Below are 24,378 nucleotides of genomic sequence, written 5' to 3' on the forward strand. Positions count from 1 at the left end.
CTTTCAGAAATTGAAAATGCTTTATGCAAGAACAGTCTTCAATTCATCTATTTTCATAATAAAAGACAATTTCTTATTGACAGTAACCATGTAATATATATTTTGATTCCTTCTAGTGGGAAGGAATGAAGGTTTTTGGTTTCTTTGGAAGCTATAACAGTATGAAGTGATCTATGTAGTTATTTCATCTAGAAATATAAATATATGTGTAAATTTAAAAAGTAGACTTAAAACAATTCCTCCATTATTTCTTGGTCAGATCATTTTATTTTCATTTTTTAAAGTTTTTATTTATTTGAGAGAGAGAGAAAGAGAGAGAGTGAGCGAGCATTAGTGGGGTAGGGGCAGAGGGAGAGGGAGAAGCAGACTCCCCCTGAGCAGGGAGCTAGACTTGGGGCTCCATCCCAGGACCCCGGGATCATGACCTGAGTCGAAGGCACACACTTAACCGACTGAGCCACCCAGGTGCCCTCATTTTATTTTTTTAAAAATGTAATTAAATTGAATATTATATACCCAGATCAGAAAGTTATTACATATTGCTGTTCCAAAACCTCAAAGTTTTCATATCTAATATTTTGGAAATTTTAAAATATTTCCTTAGTGCAATCTTAAACATCACATCTACTAAACTTCTGTAAAAATGTGGCTAAATTAAAAAAAACTGTGATCATGGAAATGCTATATTTCCCTCCAGAAATGGTTCTTTCATGTATGGAAAGGTTCCTCTGGAATCCTAATTTACAGACAGAAATGCTCTTATTCCAGAACTCCAAAGCACAAACTAATACTCACACAGTAAAATAATTCATGAGTTAATTCATTCAGTCAAAAATATGTATTTATTTTCAAACCTCTCAAATGAGACCGGGATATTTCCACCCCTCTTCCTTCCATCTCTTTGCTCTACTTCATCCCCCAGAGGGTGAGTGGGACTGACCATAATTCTGGCGTTCCTTATCACAGTACGGCTCTTCCCCTTCATCATTGTACATTACTGCGCATGTTATCTCATTGGATTCTTGCCCTTCCGTACCCCCTGGCATCAATTTTTGCTACCTCGGCTACCATAGCAGTACCAGCAAATGTTCTGGGCCCATGCATCTTAAGTGTCCTGTTTTATTTCTGGAATTTTGCTTTGTTTGAAGATTTATTCTGAGATTTCTTGCTACCTGGTCAGTTCCTTGAAGCGATTACAGAAAAATTCTTACTTTTGTCTTCCTGCATCTTTATTTTAGAGATCGTCTAAATAACCAGGGTCACCATTGCTGCAAAGAATACTAGAGTCAAAATCAAATCATTTTTTGACTTTTTTTTTAGTGCTACTCCTTGAGTCCAAGTCACTATTCTATCTTGCCTGGATTATTGCTGTACCTCCTAACTGGTCCCCATTTCTATTGTTCTTAGACACCAACAGCCTATCTTCAACAGGACCACCAAAACGATCCTGCACAAACCTGAACCATGTAGTGTCACTTCGCTCAAAACCTTCCACAGCTTCCCATTTCACTCTGGGTAACAGCCAGACCCTTAAAAGCAGCCTATAGGTCTTTCCTCTGGCATTTCTCGACAGGCCCTTGCCTTGGGGTCTTACTCCTTGCTGTTCAGTGTGGCCGAACCACTGTTTCCCCAGGTTTCCATATAGCTTACTTCTTTATGGCTTTTGGATATTTATTCAGATGTATTTCAGTGACTTGGTTGCACTATTTAAAATCGTAATCTACCCCTCACCTCTGCAGTTGCTGTACCCTTACTATTCATTATTCTTTTTCTCTAGCACTTAGGGCATACTGTGTATGTATTCATTTATTTTAGGTTCTCTCACCTGAAAAATCAGCTGTGAAATGGAGGAAATTTTGCTTATTTTTTCTTTTAACTCTTCCATCTTCAGTGTCTAGTCTAGCACCTGCCACACAATAGCACTCAATAATTATTTTCTGATTAAATGATTCATTATAGATACCAAGAAAGCATGGCAATTAGTGTAATATCAGAGAAGCATAGTCTTCCATTAAAATGATTGTAACACCAGTTTTTAAGTGTAATCTGACAGAGCTCACCTAACTACTCTATTCACTGTCACGAGGTTCTCCTTCATTAAATAATTGCTTTTCTTTTCCCCCAAAATAATGCAGAAAAACAAAGCAAAAACAAATAATCATAGTAGCTGTTATCTTAAAAATGGGAAAATATTTTCTAAGTATCTCTTCCCTGCAAAATGCATACAGCTGTACTTTCAATGCTTATGAACATAGTGAATCCTCCCTTTCAAAAATAATTTTCACAACTTGAACATGTAAATTCACCTAGACTGAAGCCTAATAAATTACTGCTAAAAAGCAAAGAGAGAATATTTCTAAAGCTTACAAACTGTAATTAAGGAAGAAGATACTGTCCTTGTTTTTCTTTAATAAAATCCCTTCCCTCTCCAGTCTGCATTCATTTTTCTGTGTATTAACTGTCTGTCTTTTATTTCTTGATTCATTTTGCAAGTTCATTTTTTCCTCTTCCGTGGGCTTCCTCTTGCATATAATAGACAATGTTTTCTGAACATTCATCATGTATTTTATAACAGTTTACTCACCTCCCTCCGTTGTGTTATTTTAACTTCAACGGTAACTGAAAGACTTTCAGCTTGAAGTGTCAGCATTAAAATAAAAGATTGAGTATACTCTAAGGCAGAAATTGCCTGGATGCCATATAAATCGCTTCTAAATTTCTTTGGAAATGTTACCTTAACTTTCACCTATCATTTGAACACCTAATAATTTAAGGTCATTTACATTTCAGAAAAATAGAAGCTAGAGAAGTGAGCCACCATTTTCTATCATAATTAGTACACATCTGTCGCTCACTTTCATGATACCATCCTCCACCTGTTATGAAGGTTATACTTCAGAAATCCATTTTCCCTTCAAAGACAACTCCAATAAAGAAGTGCCTGTTCTGCAGGATCGGCGAAGTGAATACTCATTAGACCTTGTTGAAAGACAACTCTTACTAAAGGAGACAAGAGGATTCTTAACTCTCTTCTAAAATATTGGTTCTGGATATAAATGATGTCCACAGAAAATGAACAGAGCAAATAAAACCCAGAGACACTAAGAAGCAAAGTTTTAACAATCTAATAAAATTATCTCTTGTTAAGAAATGATGACAAGACCCAGATGGAGCAGCTGTGAAACTGTTAACGATGTGCCTGAGTGTGAGCTGTCATTCCAGAAGTGGGGGGAAGGGTTCGATTGTAAAATGCAAATAACTCTCCAAATCTTTTCTTGATATTATTTGCCCAGGTTGAAAAGTCTACTAAATAGGAAATAGTTATTTTTCATACCACATTTTAAAACACTCCTTCCTACCTTCTTTCCTTCCTTCCTCCCTCCCTTCCTGCTTTTCTTCCCTCCTTCTCATCTCTATTCTGCTTTTTGGTCCTTCTTTCTCTTAGGAAAACAAAAACAAAAACAAAAACAAAACATACAGTACCACTAGGGACCAGACAGTGTTCTAAGTGCTGTGGAGATAAAAATAATTAACAGGATTTATATTGAGAAAAAAAAAAAAAAACCACACACACTTACACATTGCAGATATTAAAGCTGGGAGCAAACGTGAAGATAAGTCATCCAATCCCCATTTTACATCTGATGATTTTGAGCTTCTTATAAGTAGATGTCTGAGATCACTTTTCTAATTAAATGGTGAAAACATGTGCTAGAAATTAGGATTTCTGAGGCCTGGTCCAGTTCGTTTTCTCCTAAAGCATGCTGACTTTCAGGGAAAACAAATAGCCAAATGAAAGTTAAAGCAAAGAAAAAATACTTAAAATTGCTAAGCTGAACTATACAATTAAAAATTTAAACTTGTTGGGGTGCCTGGGTGGCTCAGATGATTAAGTGTCTGACTTCGGCTCAGGTCATGATCTCAGGGTCCTGGGAAAGAGCCCTGTTTCAGGCTCTCTGTTCACTGGGGAGTCTCCTTCTCCCTCTCCCTGTGTCTGCCGCCCCTTCCCCCACTTGTGCTCTCTCTGTCTCTTTCTCAAATAAAAAATTAAGATTTTTAAAAATATTTTATTTATTTGACAGAGATAAAGAGAGACAGAGAAAGGAGCACAAGTGTGTGTGGGGGGGCAGGCAGAGGGAGAGGGAGAAGCAGGCTCCCTGCTTAGCAGGGACCCCTAATGCAGGGCTCGATCCCAGGACCCTGAGATCATGACCCGAGCCGAAGGCAGACGCTTAACTGACTGAGCCACCCAGGTACCCTTAAATAAATAAAATCTTAAAAAAAAAAAAAAAAAAAAAAACCCTTAAACTTGATTTGACATTCAAAGATGAGGTTATAAATCTAGGATGTTTACTATTTAAGTCTGTATATGTTTTTCCTGCTTAACATAAAGGGTACTATTTAGTTTCAGAAATAATAAATGGAAAACTGGGCCCAGTATAGTCAGGGCCACATATACACGAAAGTATTCCATAGTTATGAGAACAGAGTTTTTGACTGATACACTCAAGGAAACGCTTTTTTAAATTTAATTTATCTATTTGTTTCTTACTCAAGCCTCTAACTTTTTTAAAATTTTTTATTGTTATGTTAATCACCATACATTACATCATTAGTTTTTGATGTAGTGTTCCATGATTCATTGTTTGCATATAACACCGGGTGCTCCATTCAATACGTGCCCTCCTTAATACCCATCACTGGGCTAACCCATCCCCCCATCCCGCTCCCCTCTAGAACCCTCAGTTTGTTTCTCAGAGTCCATAGTCTCTCATGGTTTGTCTCCCCCTCCGATTTCCCCCCCTTCATTCTTCTCCTCCTGCCATCTTCTTTTTTTTTTCTTAACATATATTGCATTATTTGTTTCAGAGGTACAGATCTGTGATTCAACAGTTCAAGCCTCTAATTTTACCACTAGGTTTAGACAGGTAGACATTTGCTACAAAAGGATTGAATCTTAATGAGGCACTAAATAATGAATGTGATGACACTGATATCTGGTTGCCAGGCCTTGAAAGCTCAATGCAAAGACTGAAATAAAGTTAAGTGGCAGATCTTATAAAGTTGGTTGAAAGGATACAGTACTACATGCTGGCTAATTGAACATAATAATAAAAATAATAATAATTAAAAAAGAAAGAAAGGATGCAGTAGATTAATGGACGTAACCTACTGTAGGATTCTCTTACAAAACAGGAACACGGATCCTATACAGATAAAAATTTGTTTAATATCTTTTCACTATGTAATAAAGGACAAAATAAATTGTTATTTATATTACAAAGGAACTTATTCACATTTTTAAAAAATGGATATCTTCTTTAGGGCATTTAAGTCTGCTTTACTAATTGTTAGAGCAAATGTTGGACAGAAAAAAACTAAAAGATCAAAGGTCAACTTTCACAGATAGTGGAAGATAATTCAGAGAAAAAGATAAGCCATTTTGAAATAATAATTCAAAGCTGGGAGATTCAATTAATGATCATTTAATGTGTGTTTAAATGAATTACTGTAATGATCTTCAATTCCTCTTTAAAATCATTATTTTTGCTTACTGAATGAATCATGGTTTTTGAAATTTTAAACATCTTTTTATTTTTTGTTAACCAATAGAATAGACTAAACTGGGAAATGTACAATGCTTTAAAAAATCAATATTTAAAATTATGCTATTAAAAATAAAATTATGCTATGAAATGTTGTAAATACACTATGCATAGTTGTAGCCCTCTACGCAATCTGATTTGGGAGGCTAGGGAAGACTCTTTTGAACCCTCAAATGTTTCCTATCTGCTTTGTAGGATGGAAAAATTTAACTTAAACATAATGTTTTTATATAAACAATGATGTTTACAATGTAAATATTGTTTGTAAAGGTGACCCAATAATAAACCAGGTTAGTGTATAAGTCTGATAAATACTCATTTGAGGGAAGCTTTTGATTTGGGAGAACATACAGTTCAAATGAAATATTTATTGGGTGCCTGGCACTCTACTTGGGTTGAGGATATAGAATAATACATAATTAGTCTGTATATGCTGAATAATAGGACATAGGTATTGTCATATTAAAGTATAATCGGTGCTATGACAAAGGGAATCAGAGTACAAGAGGATCCTACAGCAGAGAGATCTGACCTAGAATGAAAAATGAAGACCACCTTATCTTGTAAAGGAAAAGTAGAGTCCACTTGGCAGAAAGTGGAGGAAAGAGCAATCCAGTCAAGGATTACATGTTTACTGATTTAATATGTTCAATTTTTTGCCTAATATTATGTAAAACATATGAAATCACTGTTTCCTATGTACATTTCCCCATAAAATAAAACATGTATAAACAATCACCTGAGAAGTGAAATATTAGTTTCTATAAACAGGAACAATTATGTATGTATGTATAGATGTATTTACACATACACAGAAACACTCATACCACACAAACATCACACAGATCTGTATACACATGCCTATATATATGTTTGTATATCCACATAGGTGTATTATATCCACATATACCCATATTACACACTTAAAAAAATATTTACCTCATGGTGCTGCTATATTAAATAACCATTATTTTAAATACTGTATTCTATGCGTGGCATGTAATAGTTCACTGCTAAGTTCCTGCTAATTATTTCTGACTATAATGCCTCACATATATTTATAAACAAAGTCTCTTATCAAATATGATGTTGATAGTGACCAGATGTGTTCCCTGTCTGGGCTCTTGATTCTCCACCTGTGTACCTATACCCCCTGAGAATGACTGATGCTATGTTTTCTCACAGAAGATATGCCACATTTATCAGATACTGAAGCAGCAATGTGCCCCATTCTCAGGAGCTCCCCTTCCTTGAAGACCTGTTGGTTTTCAGCAAACATAAAGTTAATAACACTCTCTCCCTTTTCTTATTTCTCATGTTTTTGTTGTGCTACCTTAAATAGTTTAATAGCTTTTTTTTTTCCTTGCAAATAAGAATAGGTGAGAAAATGTGCCAGGAGATAAATCTGGGTGACAAGCCCCACCCTATATTTAGAATCCCCTTTCCCTTCAGAAAATTATGGCTTTAATATGAGACCAAGTTTCTTGTATAAGTTTGCTCCCATAAAATATTTTAGTCCTAAATAAAATATACTACTGACAACAATCCTCTCTAGTTCCTCAAGTATGCATGCTCAGATTATGTTGGAACTATAACAGTATATATACCTTAGGCTTCTCTTGGAATTCTTGTATTTGTGACATATTATTTCCTAATGATAGACACCTTTTGGTGGAGATAGTTTCAGGAGAATGTTTCTAATTTATGAATTCATAAACTTTTCTAGACAAAATGTTGCCCTTCATATTGGTTTACTAGTAAAAATTCATTTATATTCTGTTAACCCAATCCAGGTCAATACTCAAAATAACATTTGTTCATACTACATTGTTTTAATTTGACTCTTTCCCTAATAAATCATTATTGGTGACTTTCTAATAACCCATATGTTAAGTGCATAGGGTTTGGAATTCAGAAAAAAATTGGTAAAACCCTCATTCTGGCACTTGTTAGATGTTTGATCTTGGACAAACTAGCTAATTTTTCCAAGCCTCAGGGACAAAATGAGGGTGCTAGAAGTACTTACCTCATGATGTTGCTGTGAATTTTAAATGAGGGAGAGTGCAGTGATGTCAATACAACAAATTTCCAAGAAGCAATAGTTACTGCTATTGCATATTGTTGTTTCTTTAAGATATTTTCCCCCTTCTGAATAAATTTAACAAAAGGGCATCAAGATTATCTTGTTCTTTAAAGAAAAATGCCCAAATCATGGTATGGATAAAATAACTTTCTGTGAACCTGGTTTGCTCCAACTGAAGTCTTTAAAAGTCTTAATGGCAGACTTTCTACCAGCAGACATATCGTCTGCCCCTATAATAAAAACTCATAAAAGAACAGATAAAAATGATGATAAGATAGGCTATTTTTATTGAGTGATAGGAAATAGCCATCTGGGGTCCTATGGACATTTTAAAGAACAATGTATCTGAATTTAAACTCCAGACTATATTCAGTCATTAAATTCAGAATATGTCAAAGATAAAGATTTCAATTTCACTAGCCTGTTCAGTTACTAAAATTCATTTAGATATCAGATTTTCTGTTTATGTGGTTCTATGTGGCTAACCTGAAGGTCAGTGAACTAAAAATGTGATGCTTTCACCGGGCGGGGGGGGGGGGGGGGGGGGGGGGGGGGGGGGAGGGAACCTAGATAAAAAAAGACTTATCTGAAACTGAACTTTCCTAGATTAGGAGGTCATAGAAAGAAAGGCCAAAGGGTGTCAAAGCACTAAATAAAGGCTACTCAACGAAGATCATCAAATATTTATTGAGTTCCTGCTATGTGTAAAGCTCTGAGCTATGAGACAGCAGGGAATCCAAATATAAGCAAGTCTCAATCTCCAACTTCAAGGAGCAGGTGACTAAAGAGGAGTTAAGTAGATAAGACTTCTACAGGCAAAGATCCAGAGAGGTTAGGCTAAGGAATTCCAGTCAAGAATATTTAGAGAATATATGGAGCATTCAGCAAGTTAGGACTGAATCACAACATACATTTAGGCATGTAGTAGATATGTAGAGATATGATTGTAATATAGGTTGAGGTCATAATGTAGAAGGCTAAGCTGATGATTTTTTGCTTAAATATTAAGCCATCTTAAATTTCTTTGCCTCCAACAAGATAGGGTAGCCCATGGCAGGATAGCACTTCTTCATAGAAGAGCTAGGAAAGCCAAATAAAATATAGACATCATCTATTTGAAGGAAGTGGAGAATTACAGAAGCAATGAAAAATAGAGGGGCTAAGATGACAAAGAGGGAACGCCATTCTAGGGGTATATACCAATTCTGGGAATGGGCAAGAAACTGAAAATCCAGATTTAAGCTAGGTGGGAATCCTTGGGGAAGGCCACTGTGGGGTGGAGGGTTGGGGGTGGACACCAGAGGCTTGGGAGGCTTCAAGCATAGGGCCACTTTTGCCCTCAGGATATTTTCTAAATATTGAGATGCATAGGGTAGGAGATTAAAAATTTGAGCAGAAAGCCTCTAGAAAGCAGAGTGGAAATGTTAGAATTCTGAAAAGATGGTGATTAGAGTGTAGGACACAGTAGAGGGAGGGATTTGCAGATTACACCATGTTCTTAATCAAAAATGCTGAAGGGTCACGGTTACAGCAGAGGTAGACAGAACATTATCAGGCTTTTAACCAGCTTCAATTCAGCACAGTCCCTGCTTATATTAAGCTGATCAACCACCATTCTATGTGCCAACCAGAAGGAAGACTCTATAATGAAAGATAAGACTCTCTAGAGCAAGGCAATAAAATGATATTTTACAATAATAGTATTCAATGCCAAAATGTTTTACAAACAATTGCTAAATATTAATCACAACTTCTACATAAGAAAGATAAAGACTTTTTCTCACTATATATATTCAAGATTAGATTTTAAAATATCTATGTAAGCTATTATAGATATTGGTAGAAGACCATGGTGGAGAAGTTACATTATTCAATCTATTGAAGGTAATAGTTATTTATTACCAAAGCATGATAAAACATCACTGCTTTCTCAGTACTGTTCTGAGGTCACATGGGGTATTCACAAGTCAGTTTCAAACACATTACTTACTATTGTGCAGTTAAAAATTTGTTTACAAAATATGATTTGCTGCCCCAATATATATTCTATAGAAGTTTTTTAAAATATATTTTTCTAAGAAATAATTTAAAAACCTCCTCATTCCTATTTTGTTCAACCCTACCTTTAACTTTGACCTTGATCTAGACTGTCTTCTTGAAAAAAAAATCTACCTAATCTTGATAGAAATCTATTACTTAATTGCCACCTCATTTCCTGCCTCCCCTTTAACTCTGTTCTTGGAAAGATGCTTATACCTGTACCACTAGTGTCCTATTTCCTAGTTTGTAGTAGTTTCCATCTCCTAACATTTTAATATTTCACAGTATTGAACTAATGCCAATCACCATGGGCTTAGCAAACTATGGCCACTGAGACAAATCTGCTGTGGGTAGTTTTTATACAGCCCACACTCTAAAGTATTTTTCATCTATAAAATGTTGTTCCCAAAAATAAAGGGAAAGAAAAAGAAAAAAAATATGACACAGAGACTGTGCATGGCCTTCAAAACCTACAATAATTGCTATTCCTTTCTCTGGAGCTTCTGCAATTATTTATGCACACTGTTTGTCACTCAATTAAATAAAATTATTCTTGCTAAAGAAAGGACCACATGACTGAAAACCAAGAGAGAAAATACACAATTGGAATAGATATAAAGGTGATTCAAATACTGGTGTTACCTGAGGGAGATTTTAAAATTACTATGATTAATATGGTCAAGAAATTAGAGAAAAAGATGGAAACATAGAAGGTAAACTGGAGATTTTCATAAGAGAAAAAATCTAATGGAAATTCTCTATGAAGAATATTTTTGGTAAATAACATATTAAGGCAGGACTAGTAAAGTGTAATACAAGATATTAGAAAATATGCTCATTGATTCATGAGAAATAAATGGAAAAATGTAGAAAGGCATTTATGACATGTAGAAAAGAATTATTATAATTAAATTAACTTGAATTGGAGTCCCCCACTGAGTAAAGAGAATGAGCAGAAGCAAACTTCAAGAAAGAATAGCTGAGAATTTTTCAAAACTTAGGAAAGGAGTAGAGCTCTAGAGAACACATAAAAAGAGAGTTCCAGCAATGTGCAGAAAGAGTCTCTCAAGGCTTTGGCTGAGTTATGATCTGTACACGAATAAAGAAAACTAAAAACTACATAAGACTTGAGAAAAAGCCCTTCGAAAAGAATAGGACAAACAATTCCCAGACATTAAAACAGCAATCATAAATATCTTCATAGCTTCAAAATACTTATTATAAATATAGCTATACAAGGTATAGTGGGTATAAAAATACAACATATGAAATTAAAAATACACTGGTTGGGATTAACACCAAATTAAACATTGTGGAATAAAACGTCAGTGAACTTGAAGACAGAGTAATAGAAAATGTTGAAAATAAAGCATGGAGAAAAATAAGACAAAAATTAAATAGGCCATCAAGAAACCAGGACATACTATCAAGTGACCAAAGATACATGTTAACTGAAGTCTCAGGAAAGAACATAGAGAAGTGAGGCAAAACATATATTTGAAGAAATAATAACTGAGAAATGTCCAATTTTTGTGAAATTAATTAATTAATTAATTTTAGAGACGGAGAAAGGGGGAAGGGCAGAAAGAGAGAATTTTAAGAAGACTCCACACCCAGTGCAGAGCCCCAAGCAGGCTTGATCTCATGACCATGAGATTATGACCTGAGCCAAAATCAAGAGTCAGAAGCTTAACCAACTGAGCAACCCAGGTGCCCCTAAATTTATGAAATTTATTATGCCATAGATTCAATTCAAGAAATTCAGTGACTCCTAGCAGGATAAAGATTTAAATAAAACTACCCCAAAGTATATCTTAATCAAATTGCTTTAAACTTAGAGTAATTAAGAAAAAAAAAAAAGCCAGAGGTAAAAAGACACATTATGTATAGAGACCAAACATAAGAGTTATCACAGATTTCTCATTAGAAACTATGCATGTGAAAGGAGAATGGGAGGATATCATTAATATACTGAAAGAAAACAAACATAACACACACACACACACACACACACACACACACACACACCTGTTGGCCCTGAATTCTTTAACCAGTGAGAAATTCTTTCAGAAATGAAGAAAAATAAAGACTTATGAACCAAAAAAAAGCTGAGAAAATGCATCCCTGGAGACACACATAACAAAAATTATTACAGAAAGTTCTTTAGACAGAAAAAAAAATAACACATAGAAATTTGAATATACACAAAGAAATAAAATGAGTCAGAAATGGTAAACAAGTAGGTAAACATAAAAAAATTTTCTTTCTTTAAATTTTTTTTTTTTTTTTTTTTTTTTTTTTTAATTTTTAAGTTCTTAATTTTATTTCTGAAAATATTTCCGAAAAGGGGTAAAGAACGTGAGGCCAGGTCAGCCAAATCCTCTGCTGTTGTTGATGGCTACTTGAAGTGCTTCTTCTACCCTTTCCATTGTAGAATATTTGGGAAGGTAGAGAACACTGATACATGTCTGTGCTCTTATGGGATCTTTTTCATTCACATTTTCAGGACAGCAAAATGTTATTTTCATGTTCTTTAAACCTTTTACTTGAATTCTGTCAGTTCCTGTAAGAAACACAAGGAACTTTTTCTTTTCCTCCAAAGTCAATTTGTGTAAGGCCTTCCAAAACATCACTATGGTGGGATGTGAATTATCATATCCTTCTTCATAATGTGCATTCTTCTCAAATGTCTCCCAGTCATAATCAGTATTTCCAATAATCACATCCTTTAGTTCTTCTGGATGGAAAAATTCAATAATATCCTTGTCACACACTCTGTAAAATCCTCTTTGGAATTCTTCATAAAGTGCCTTCACAGAGATGTTGAAGATGTAATTGACACACTTTGAAATATAGTCTCTCTTGTTAGTCTGGTCAACAATGATGCAACTTCCATTAGGAATTAAGTCTGTATCATTTTTGTCCCAATGCACATTAAAATAGATACAAAATACTTCTCCAAAGTCATCGCCTTCATCATCCAGAAGAGTTTGCAAACTCTTTCCCAAAACAGGACTAAGTTCTTTCAAGTCTTCCAGTGATGGCGTCTGATTCAAAAGTTTCTTAAACAGGGCCAGTGGGAAAGGGATGTTGGCAACATTGAAATTGAATAGGGAAAGTCCACAGAGAACCCCAAAGAAGAAGTATCTCTTCTTCTCAAATTTAGGCCTGACGGGAAACCACATGTAGGAAGCCTCCTCAGGATACATGAACATCCCGTATTCTGGCCGGGTCATCTCCTCAAACAGACAGTGGAAAAACTCTACCTTGACTCCTCCAGAGTCATGTCCAATTTCTCCACTAAATGAAACCATTAACTCCCTCCTCAGATCTTCATTCTCAAACAGATTTAGGTGACTCAAAACATCCTCAATCAAGTGACTCCTTCTGACTGTTAGATTGAAAGTGGGCAGCAAAGCTAATTCGGACCCTCCTTGTTCCACAATTCCAGCCAACCGCATACAAGCTTTAAATTTTTTCTCCTGTATTTTTAAAAGCGAATCTGCGTACAGTAGTTTGATTTTCGACAGAATATTAAAGATAAACGGAAAATGACTGAATATGACTGGATACTGAGTGTTTACTGAAGTGTCGGAGTTAATTTTCCAAGCAGACCTTCTGTAGGCATCCCCATAAAAATCAAGCCAGTGTGTAAGCTCATTTACTTTGAAAATATTTTCAGGCAGTTGACACACAGCCTGGTTTACCCTATGCAGCTTTTTCAGTATTTCTAGGAGAGCCTTAACGTGGTAGTTGTTCTCAGAGCTTTCGGTCCAGTAGTGCAGCTGAGCAGTGATGGCTCTTTTAAACATCTGGACCAGCCTGATGAACGCGGGTTCCTGCAGAGACGCCCAGTACTCCTCCAGAACCCCTAAAGATTGGTTACTCATGGCACAAACAGCCTCCGCAAACGGAACCACCAGGCTCTCCCAGTTGTTATAATCATGCATCATGGGACATTCAGGGAGAAGGAAGAAAATCTCTAAAGCTTCTTGGTGTGGAGAATGAAATGGAAGGTTTTTGAGCAGATTATCCCTGAGACATGTGGTTATCGTGTTAGCAATCCAGTCCTTCTGGGTTAACTCTTTAAAAGCGTTTCTTGCTTTATTTAAGTCCAAGTGAATAAGCATTGTTTCTGCAGCTTTTCTTTCCCTTAAAAAACTTCCAGTCAGACAAGCAGGAGAGGAAAATATCTCTCTGATTTCCCTTTTTGTATTTTGCCACTGTTTAGTCCCCACGTCAGCAATCCACCTCTTTATGGTCCCTTCATTCAGTGTAGGAATTTTCCTCCTCAGATTAACATAGGGATTCTTTTTTCCCATCCAGAGCAAAATGCTTTGATTCCCTCCAGCAATCAATATTAACTCCTTTTCTGAAGTACGGCTTTCAAATTTGAGTTCTTCATTTGATGGCAATTTCATGGGAAGTGGTATCAGCTGATTATGTGTTCCACCGTTTCCCAGTTGTCCTTCTTTTCCAGAACCAAAAGAAAAGACTTTCCCCAAATCAGAAACATAGGCAAGTGTGTGCCGCCTTCCACATGCTATCTGGGTCACCCTATTCCCAGCGAGCTCAGTCACCAAACGGGGTCTTAATTCATTCTGTGTGGAACTGTGACCGAGTTGCCCATATTTTCCAGCACCAAAAGTAAATACCAGCCCATCCGTTGTGAGCAGGGCAGTGTGAGAGCCACCACAAGCAAGAAATTCAACTTTCTGATTGTCCAGTGCTTCAATAAGGGAAGGAAAATCTTCACCGTCAGTGTGGCCCAGGCCTAGTTGTCCCAAATCATTTCTTCCCCATGAGTAAATGTTTCCAGACATGGATAAGGCCATGCTGTGGGCTTTTCCCGCGGAAATCTGAACCAAGGGGACTCCTGAGAGGTGCTCCACAATCTGTGGTGTGGGGATTGAGGCAAACAGTCTTCCAACTCCAAGCTGGCCATGTAAATTCTGTCCCCATGCGAACAGCTCACCACCTTTTGAGAGTGCAAGAGAATGATAATCTCCACATGTGATCTGAATTATACTTTTTTCTTGTAAAATGCACTGAAACCTTGCATGTTCTGTGCTATAGTTGTACTCAAATGGTTTTCCATCTGAGGACAGAATCAGCATGTGCTCTGCTCCTTGGTCCACGGAATGTATCTTCATTTTTTTTCCTAATTTAATGCACTTCGGCTTCTTGGCGCCGTCGCTCCCCGCCGGCAGCTGGTGGACCTCGACGCCGGCCCCGCCGCGCTCCAACACCACGAGGCGCCCGCGCGTGCAGCACATCTGACGCGTCGCCTCGGTCCTCTGGGGCAGCGCCCTGCGGAGGCCCGCGGAACTGGGGAAGAGCCAGAGCTGAGTGCCCGGCGGCTCCGCGGAGCGCCGCGGCGCTGCGGGTCCGGGCCGGGGGACCGGCCCGGGAACCGGGCGCACGCCGCCCCGAGCTCTCCTTCGCGGCCTCTGCTCCATCGCCGCTTTCCCGGGCTCCACGGCCGCGCCTCGGCTCTGCGGACCTCGGAGGAGACGGAGCTCCCGAGAAAACCGACCCCGGCGTCGCGGTGCTCAGCCAGATGTCTCTTTAAATTTTTTTTTAAAAAGTTAATTTATATGACATTGGATTTGGCACTGATTTCTGGGATATTACACCAAAAGCACAGGTGACAAAAGAAACACAGATAAATTGAGCTACATCAGAGTAAAAACCTTGCATCAAAGGACACAAGCAACAGAGTGAAAAGGTAACCCACAGAATGGGAGAAAACATTTGGAAATCACATATTTGATAAGGGATTAATATCCAGTATATATACAGAACTGCTAAAACTCAACAACAAAAAAATAAACAACCCAATTAAAAAATGGGCAAAATACATCTTTCAGTCTAAAAATGGCTAATAAGCACATGAAAAGATGTTCAACGTCACTAATCATTAGTGAAATCTAAATCAAAACCGCAATGAAGTATCAACTTATACTCATTAGATTGGCTATTATAAAACAACAACAACAATAAAATTATAAGTTTTGGCAAGGATGTGAAGAAACTGGAACCCTTGTGCACTGTTGGTGGAAATGTAAAATGGTATAGCCACAATGGAAAACAGTATAGTGATTCCTTAACATTTTAAAAAATATAATTACCATAATATCTAGCAAATCCCTATCTGGGTATATACTCCCCAGAAATTAAGGGTCTCTAACAGATATTTGTACACCTAGGTTCATAACATTGTTATTCAGTGTAGTCAAAAGGTGGAAGCAACCCAAATGACTATAAACAGGTAAATGGATAAACAAAATGTGGTATATGCATACAATAAAATATTATTCAGCCTTAAAAGGACAGGAGATTCTGACACATACTACAACATAGATAACTCTTGAGAACATCAGCTAAGCAAAAGAAGCCAGTCACAAAAAGACAAATACTGTATAATTCCACTTATATGAGGTACCTAGAGTAGTCAAATTCATAGAGACAGAGAGTAGTAAGGTGGTTGCTGGGACTGGGGGAGGAGTTGGGGAATTTGTTGTTTAATGGGTACAGAGTTTTAGTTTAGGGTTTTTTTTTTTTTAGATTTTTATTTATTTATTTCAGAGAGAGAGAAAGAACATGAGCAGGGGGAGAGGCAGAGGGAGAAGCAGACTCCCTGCTGAGTAGGGAGCCCAATGTGGGGCTTGATACCAGGACCCTGGGATCATGACCTGAGCCGAAGGCAGACACTTACCTGACTGAGCCACCCAGGCACCCTACAGAGTTTTAGTTTTGCAAGATGAAAATGTTCTGAAGATTGATTGCATAATAACATGAATGCACTTAATACTACTAAACTGTATACTTAAAAAATGCCTAAGATGATAAATTTTATGTAATGTGCATTACCCATGATTAAAAATAAAATTAATGAGGGTGGTAAGAGTGATGGTGTTTAAGGGTACAAACTTATATTGAGTAGTAAATAAGACACAGAGATCTAATGCACAGTATAATACAGACAATAATATTGTGCTATAATTATAATGTGATAAATATCACTATATCAGAAATCATATTACAATATATAAATCAAAGTAACAAGCTGTGCACCTTAAACTTACACAATGTTACACATCAAATTTATTCAATAAAAAATTTGAAAAAAAATTAAAAGATCATTTACAGTTCAAAGCAAAAATAACAATGTATTTGGAGTTTATACATAGAGGTAATATGAATAACAATCACACAGAGGACAGGTAGAAGAAAATAGAAGTATACTACTATAAGGTTCTTATGCTACATATAATGTGGTATGACTGAATTTAAAGTGTGATAAGTTGGAGATATATATTTTAACTTCTAGAGCAACCACTATAAAATAAAACAAAGTTAGCAAACATGGAACTAAAATAAAATCTTTAAAAAAGGCAAGGGAAAAGAAAAAAAAAAGAGCCAAATAGGAAAAATTGAAAGAAATAGGTTGAGCATATATTTAGATCTAACCCAATCAATGATTATACTAAATGTAAATTGTCTAGATACTGTATTTAAAAGGTAAAAAGTCAGGGGCACCTGGGTGGCACAGTCCATTGGGCGACCGATTCTTGGTGTCGCTCAGGTCATGGTCTCAAAGTCCTGAGATTGAGCCCCATGTCGGGGCTCTGCACTCAGCACAGAGTCCGCTTGAGACTCTCTCTCCCTCTCTCTTCCCCTCCTCTCTGCTCACTCTCTCTCTCAAATAAATAAATAAGTAAATAAATAAGTAAATCTTTAAAAGGTAAAAAGTCAGATTGAATTCCAAAAGCAAGACCTGGAGGGGCACCTGGGTGGCTCAGTCAGTTAAGTGTCTGCCTTTGGCTCAGGTCATGATCCCACGGTCTTAGGATGCCCCCCCTTCCCCCACCTCGGGCTCCCTGATCAGTGGAGAGCCTGCTTCTCCCTTTCTCTCTGCCTGCCGCTCTGCCTACTTACGCTATCTATCTCTCTGTCAAATAAATAAATAAAATCTTAAAAAAAAAAAAGCAAGACCTGGAGATATATTATCTATAATAAGCCCACTTAAAATAGATACATAGATTAAAAGTAGAATAATGGTTAAATATAAACTTAGAAAACACAAACTTTAAAAAAGCTGAAATGACTCTATTAATAACAAATTTCCAATTTTAAAATAAGGAATATTACTAGAAGTGAAACATTTCATAATTAAAGGGTGTTAATTTATCAAGACATAACAATCTTAAATGTGTATATGCCTGTTAATGGAGTTTCAAAATATATGAAACAAAAACAGCACTGAAGAAGAAATAAATTATATCACATTCACACACACACACATCCCAAAGTTATATTGGGGAGTTCAACATATGTTTTTCTGTAACTGATAGAACAAGTACAAAGAAGATCAATAAGAATACAAATACTTGGATAACAGTAACAACTCCCTTTACCAAATTGACATTTATAGTGCGTTCCATCCCAAATCAGAATACACATTCTTGGGGTGCCTGGGTGGCTCAGTTGGTTAAGTGACTGCCTTTGGCTCAGGTCACGATCCCAGAGTCCTGGAATCGAGTCCTGCATCAGGCTCCCAGTTCAGCGGGGAGTCTGCTTCTCACTCTGACCTCTCCCCTCTCATGCTCTTTCTCACTATCTCTGTCACAGATAAATAAATGAAATCTTTAAAAAAAATTTAAAAAAAAGAATACACGTTCTTTTCAAGTTTATATACAATATTCTCCAAGATAGACTATATAAATCATTAACCAAGTTTCAACATATATAAAAGGATTGAAATTATATAAAACATAGCCTCTGAACACAAATTAAATTGGAGATCAATAACAAAAATATTTTTGGAAAATACTCAAATATTTGGAAATTAACAATTAGAAAATATTTTGAAGATTGAAAATAACAATATTTAAAGGATATTGCAAAAGAAGCTCTTGGAGGGAAACTCAGAGTAAATAACACATATTAGAAATAAGGAAGATCTCAAATCAATGTTAGAAGCTTCTACCTAGAAACTAGAAAATAGAAGATAAAATTAAACTTAAGCAAAATGACAAAATAATAAAGACAAAAATTAATAAAATGTAAACCAGAAAATTGATAAAAATCAATAAATCCAAAAGCTGGTTCTTTGAAAAGATCAATAAAGTTGATAGGCTTCTGTCTTCTGATGAATAAAAAAAAAGCAAAGACACCGATTATAAATATCAAAATGCAAGGGGGATACCACTCTTTTAGGCACTGAAAGCATTACTCAGGAATTTTAAAAGCAACCTTAGACCCACAAACTCAACAAGTTAGATGAAATGCCCAGTTAAATGATGAAATGTCAGCTACTACCAGACTTGCCCAAGAGGAAAAGATAACATGAATAACCTTTTATCTATTAAAGATACAGACATCAAAGTAAAAACTTTTCCACAGAGAAAACTTGAGGCTCAGATATCTTCACTAGTGAATTCTGCCAAACATTTGAGGCAGAAATACCAATTTTACACAATCTTCTCCAGAAGTAGAAGACAAGGCAATAATCCCTAACTCATTTTATGATGGCTATATTACCTGTTACCAAAACCACACAATAACATAACAAGAATACTCTACTACAGTGGCCCTTATAAACAGGAAAACAAACAAATAAATAAAACTCTTAATTTTTAATTTTTTTTACAAGTAAATAAAACTCCTTAACAAAATTTTAGCAAACCAATTTCAGAAAAATATAAAAAGAATAATACATGGGGATTAGCAGATTTATTAGTGATGTTAAGTTGATTTAACAGAGTGGTGTGCTGTTATATGTGTAACAACAGGCTCCGGGTGGGGGAGGGGAGAAAAACCAATTTGCACCATTTGCCAATTTCCCTGGTGTAATTCTCACTATGGCCAATTTCCTTCTAACTATCGCTGTTTATTTTACGAATGCAGAGTTCAAAAAGATGTGCACAATCAGCATGCCACAAACCAGCATGGTTTAACATATAAAAATCAATTCAAATAATTTATCATATTAACATACTATAAAATTAAAAAAATATATACAGAAATTTCTTTAAAAACTGAGTGTATTAGTTTCCTAGGGCTGCCAGAACAAATTACCACAGACTTGGATGGTTTAAAACAACAAAGACTTATTGTTTCACAGTTCTGTAAGCTAGAAATCCAAAATCAAGTTGTTAGTAGGGCATAGCTTCTCTGGAGCCTCTGAGGGAATCTATTGTCTCTTGTTAGCTTTTGGTGGTTGCTAGCAATCCATGGTTTATCTCTGCCTCTACCTTTAATGGCCTTCCGTGCATCTGTCTCTGTCTTTTCTTCTTATAAGGACAATAGTCATATTGGATTAAGGCCCATGCAGACTCAGTGTAAACTCATCTTAACTTGATTATGTCTGTAAAGCCCCTATTTCCAAATGATGTCATATTCACAAACACTGGGGGGTTACAATTTCAACATGTCTTTTGGGGGACAAAATTCAATCCATAATACTGAGTAAACATAGGCAGATGGTATCTACACAAAATCTGCCACTAACATCAGACTTAGAAGACCAAATGCTTTTACTCTAAGATTTTTAAAAAGGCAGTTTTCTGGTCACACTGTTTTTATTCAGCATTTTACTACAGGTTCAAACTTGCGCAATAAGGCAAAATAAAGAAATGAAAGAAATACAGATTATAAAAGAATAACAAAATTGTTTTTATTCATAGATACCTTGATTGTATATGTAGAAAATCTTAAGTAATGTACAAATTAGCTATTAAAGCTAATTTATAAATTTAATACTGTCACAAGTATGATCAGTATACAAAAGTCAGTTGTATTCCTATATATTGCCAACAAATGATTGGAACTTGACATAAACGAATTCAATTTTTAAGTATATAAAACATGAAATAATTGGGGATAAGTTTAATTGTATGCTTAAAAACTGCAAAGTATTGCTGTGGTAAAGAACACTTTAATAAATGAAAAGAATGCATGAACATAGATCAGAAGGCTTAGCATAGGTCAAATGTAAATTCTTCATAAAGTGGTCTAAAAATTTAATGTAATCCCAACCAAAATTCTTTCATGTTTTTCTAACGTTTACATGAAATTGGGAAGAATTTGAATAACGAAGGCAAATTTGAAAAAGAAGAAAAAATAAATTTTGAAGGACTTAAATTATCTGATTTCAAGACTTAACTATAACTCTAAAGAAATTAAGATAGTGTTAAATTATTTCCCTGATGATGAAATCAAAACCATGATGAGCTACCACCTCACACCTGTCAGAATGGCTAAAATCAACAACACAAGAAACAACAGGTGTTGACAAGGATGTGGAGAAAGGGGGAACCCTCTTGTACTGCTGGTGGGAATGCAAACCAGTGCAGCCACTCTGGAAAACAGTATGGAGGTTCCTCAAAAAGTTAAAAATAGAACTACCCTATGATCCAGCAAATGCACTACTAGGTATTTAGCCAAAGAATACAAAAATAGAGATTTGGAGAGGTAAATGCACCCTGATGCCCAAATGCCCATCAACTGATGAATGGATAAAGAAGATGTTGTATATTCATTTATCAAAAAGAATGAAATCTTACCATTTGCAACAACGTGGATGGAGCTAGAGTGTATCATGCTAAGCGAAATAAGTCAGGGAAAGACAAATACCATATGGTTTCACTCAGATGTGGAATTTAAGAAACAAAACGGATGAATATTTGGGAGGTGGGGAAAAAAAAGAGAGGGAAACAAACCATAAAAGACTCTTAATGATAGAGAACAAACTGAGGGGTGATGGAGGGAGGTGGGTGGTGGATGGGCTAGGAGGGTGATGGGTATTGAGGAGGGCATTTGTTATGATGAGCACTGGGTGTTGTATGTAAGTGATGAATCACTGAATTCTACTCCTGAAACCAATATTGCACTGTATGTTCACTAACTAGAATTTAAATAAAATCTTTTTTAAAAGATAGTGTTAAATTAGCATGAAGATAAACATAGATCAATGAAACAGAATAGATTCCATAATAGACCCACACATATATTATCAATGATTTTTGAAAAGTTTCAAGGAATTAGCTGCAGAATTTCAACAAATGGTCCTTGGTCAATTGGATATTTATATGCAAAGAATGAAACTCAATCCTTCCTTTATATGCCAGAAATATCTCAAAATGAATCATAAACACAGGAGCTAAAAGAAGAAAATTTACAGAAGAAAAGTTAGGGGGAAAATACTTTCCCTTTTTGTAGGCTTAGTTGTCAGTGGGAAGGAAATATTTACAGGAAGAATTTGCTTTAGTTGTATGTTCTCATGAACGTACTACTCCCACCAAATTGCCATACTAAGGAGGGGTGATGGAGATTTTAACGTTTTTCACTAGTGGATGTATGTTGCCTTTTCTTCTTTGTCCTTTATACCACACCTCATGAGTGTTCCATATATATGGAATTACAGAGCATTTCTAGTCTTTTTTCCCACAGTCATCTGTTTTTGTTTTCACATATCTATTACTGCATGACAAATCATCCAAAAATGTAGTTGTTTATAAAACAAGCACCTATTTACTTAAAATTCTGCAATTTTGAAAGAATTTGTTAGGATCTGATTGTCTCAACTTCATGTGACATGGGCTGGCACTACTCACGTGGGTACATTCTGCTGGCAGCTCAGCTGAGATAGAAATGTCCAAGATGTCCACCAGTTCTTTGGGGCTTCTCTCCATGTATTCTCTTATGATTTGACACTCACAGCCAGAGCTCTATAAGGATATAAGGATAGGGCAGCAGGATGCTAATAAACGCTTCCCATGTAGCTACAGCTCATTGAGTAAGCTGTTGTAAACCTCTGTTAGTACCATGCTTGCTGATGGCTTATTGACAAAAGCAAGTCACACAGTCAAGGCCTGATTCCGTGTTGCAGAAGAAGATACTGGAGATGCATTTCATTGGGGGTCTCCAATATAACAGTCTGTCATACAACTCAGAGCTGGGAGTAGGCAGTTCTCTATCAGACTGCCACCACTGCCTACTGGGTATTATATTTGGGTTTTGTGGATGTGGGAAGGGAGAGATTTCCCTGCAATTTTCTCCAAACGTTGATTCTGCTAATCTTATTGTTCTTTCTTGTATTCTGATTTTTCTAAAGTGACAGTTTCCTTTGCAGAGATATTTTCTAAGCCTTTTTGAGCAGTTTTCTCTACAAGTTAACCTAAACTTAATTATAACTAAATCTTCTAATGATATCTAGCAACCTTTAAATTTACAATTATTTTTCCTTTTTGTGATGAATTTAATTTTCCTCTTTTCCCTCAAATATCTTTTCCATCCTTCTCTGGGTTTTATGGTTGAAAGTAAAGTAGACACATAGGCTCTGTCCACCATAAAGTTCTGTGGTGATGAGATGACTCTAATTGGTTCCATCTTTGAATCTTTTGTATTGGAACTGCCAGCTTGTCCCATTCTCAATATACCCACAAGTCATACCTTCCAATATTCATACCTTTGTGTATCTCACATATTCACTCCAGAGCCTTGTTTACATGACTTGCTTTGGCCAAGGGGGTTTTAACAACCACAATTCAAGCAGAGGCATATATGTATTTTCACACTGGGAGTTATCCTTTTGAAATGTTCCCTCATGGAACCCACCAGCCATGACACAAAGGCTATTCTGCTGGAGAGAGAGGTTACATGGAGAGGACCTGGTGGATGAGACTTCATGTAATGAGAGAAAGGATATGTCAAGGAGAACTAAGACACTCCAGCATGACACCCTGCTGAATGCAGCCATGTGAGCCATCACAGCCTCGGACATTTGGATCAGAAGATCTGACCAGTAAACCCCAGAATCACAAGAAATAATAAATCACTGTTTGAAGCCACTAAATTTTGGGATGTTTTTTTATGCGGCAATAAATAACTGAAACATATGCATGGGAAACCCTGTCCTTAGACAAAATGGACTACTTGCATTTCCCATAATTTTTTTCATTTTGCTCTTGTTTTTACTTCCTTCTAGAATGTGCCTATTGAAATCCTATACATCCTTCAAGATGTTGAGATATTAAGTATTGAGCAAAGTGATAAAGGTATCCTGTATTTCTAATATGTTTTGGCCTATCTTTCTTTACTTCTCACCAAGCAGAAAATCCCCCCAGGATTTATGGTTGTCTCTATTTTCATTAACCAGCTGGAACTACAATATTGTATCATTATTTTAAATCCAAGCAATTGTAAACTGTCGACATGCTAAGAAAACTGCTATTGTAGATGATTAAAGCTGTTTAGGAGTTCATTTTCTTCTTCAGCTATCTAGTTCCTATAATAAGTGGAAAATAGACCTAATGATAATAATTACAGCAATCATTTTTAGAATGCTTGCTGCACTGTGTTAAGACCTTTATCTATGTAATCCAGGGGCCCCAAATCTCAACATTCTGTGCTTCCTGAACGTGGTCATCATCTAAAAGCTACCATGCTATTCTCCTGTTCTGGCTCCACCTATCTATGTCTCTGCTCACAAATCCACTTGGTGAAATCTCATAGTGTTATTTCCCATCATGAAAATCAGTCCACACTAAGATTGCAGTCTCCTTACATTCCCCAAGTTTGGGACTCTTTGGTTTGAGATGCAAGAGGATGGCTGGGAAAGATAGCCTCCTACACAATTCTTTC

At 36.2% G+C, this 24,378-nt stretch overlaps 2 protein-coding genes across 2 annotated transcripts in view; both read right to left on the reverse strand.

The window, feature by feature from the left end:
• XIRP2 (xin actin binding repeat containing 2) overlaps positions 1–24,378 on the reverse strand; it is a 341,970-nt gene that overhangs the window by 132,156 nt on the left and 185,436 nt on the right. The window lies entirely within an intron of this gene.
• LOC116635101 (E3 ISG15--protein ligase HERC5-like) lies at positions 12,050–15,280 on the reverse strand. The gene has a single exon (XM_032408858.1). The coding sequence runs from the start codon at positions 15,186–15,188 to the stop codon at positions 12,099–12,101; it is 3,090 nt and encodes a 1,029-aa protein (XP_032264749.1). The 5' UTR covers positions 15,189–15,280; the 3' UTR covers positions 12,050–12,098.

Source organism: Phoca vitulina, unplaced genomic scaffold, assembly GCF_004348235.1.
Source record: "Phoca vitulina isolate PV1807 unplaced genomic scaffold, GSC_HSeal_1.0 scaffold1, whole genome shotgun sequence".
NCBI classification, from domain to species: Eukaryota; Metazoa; Chordata; class Mammalia; order Carnivora; family Phocidae; genus Phoca; species Phoca vitulina.

Bases quoted from the DNA above. Each gene is read 5' to 3' on its own strand.
- LOC116635101 (XM_032408858.1), bottom strand. From the start codon at position 15,188: ATGGAGCAGAGGCCGCGAAGGAGAGCTCGGGGCGGCGTGCGCCCGGTT.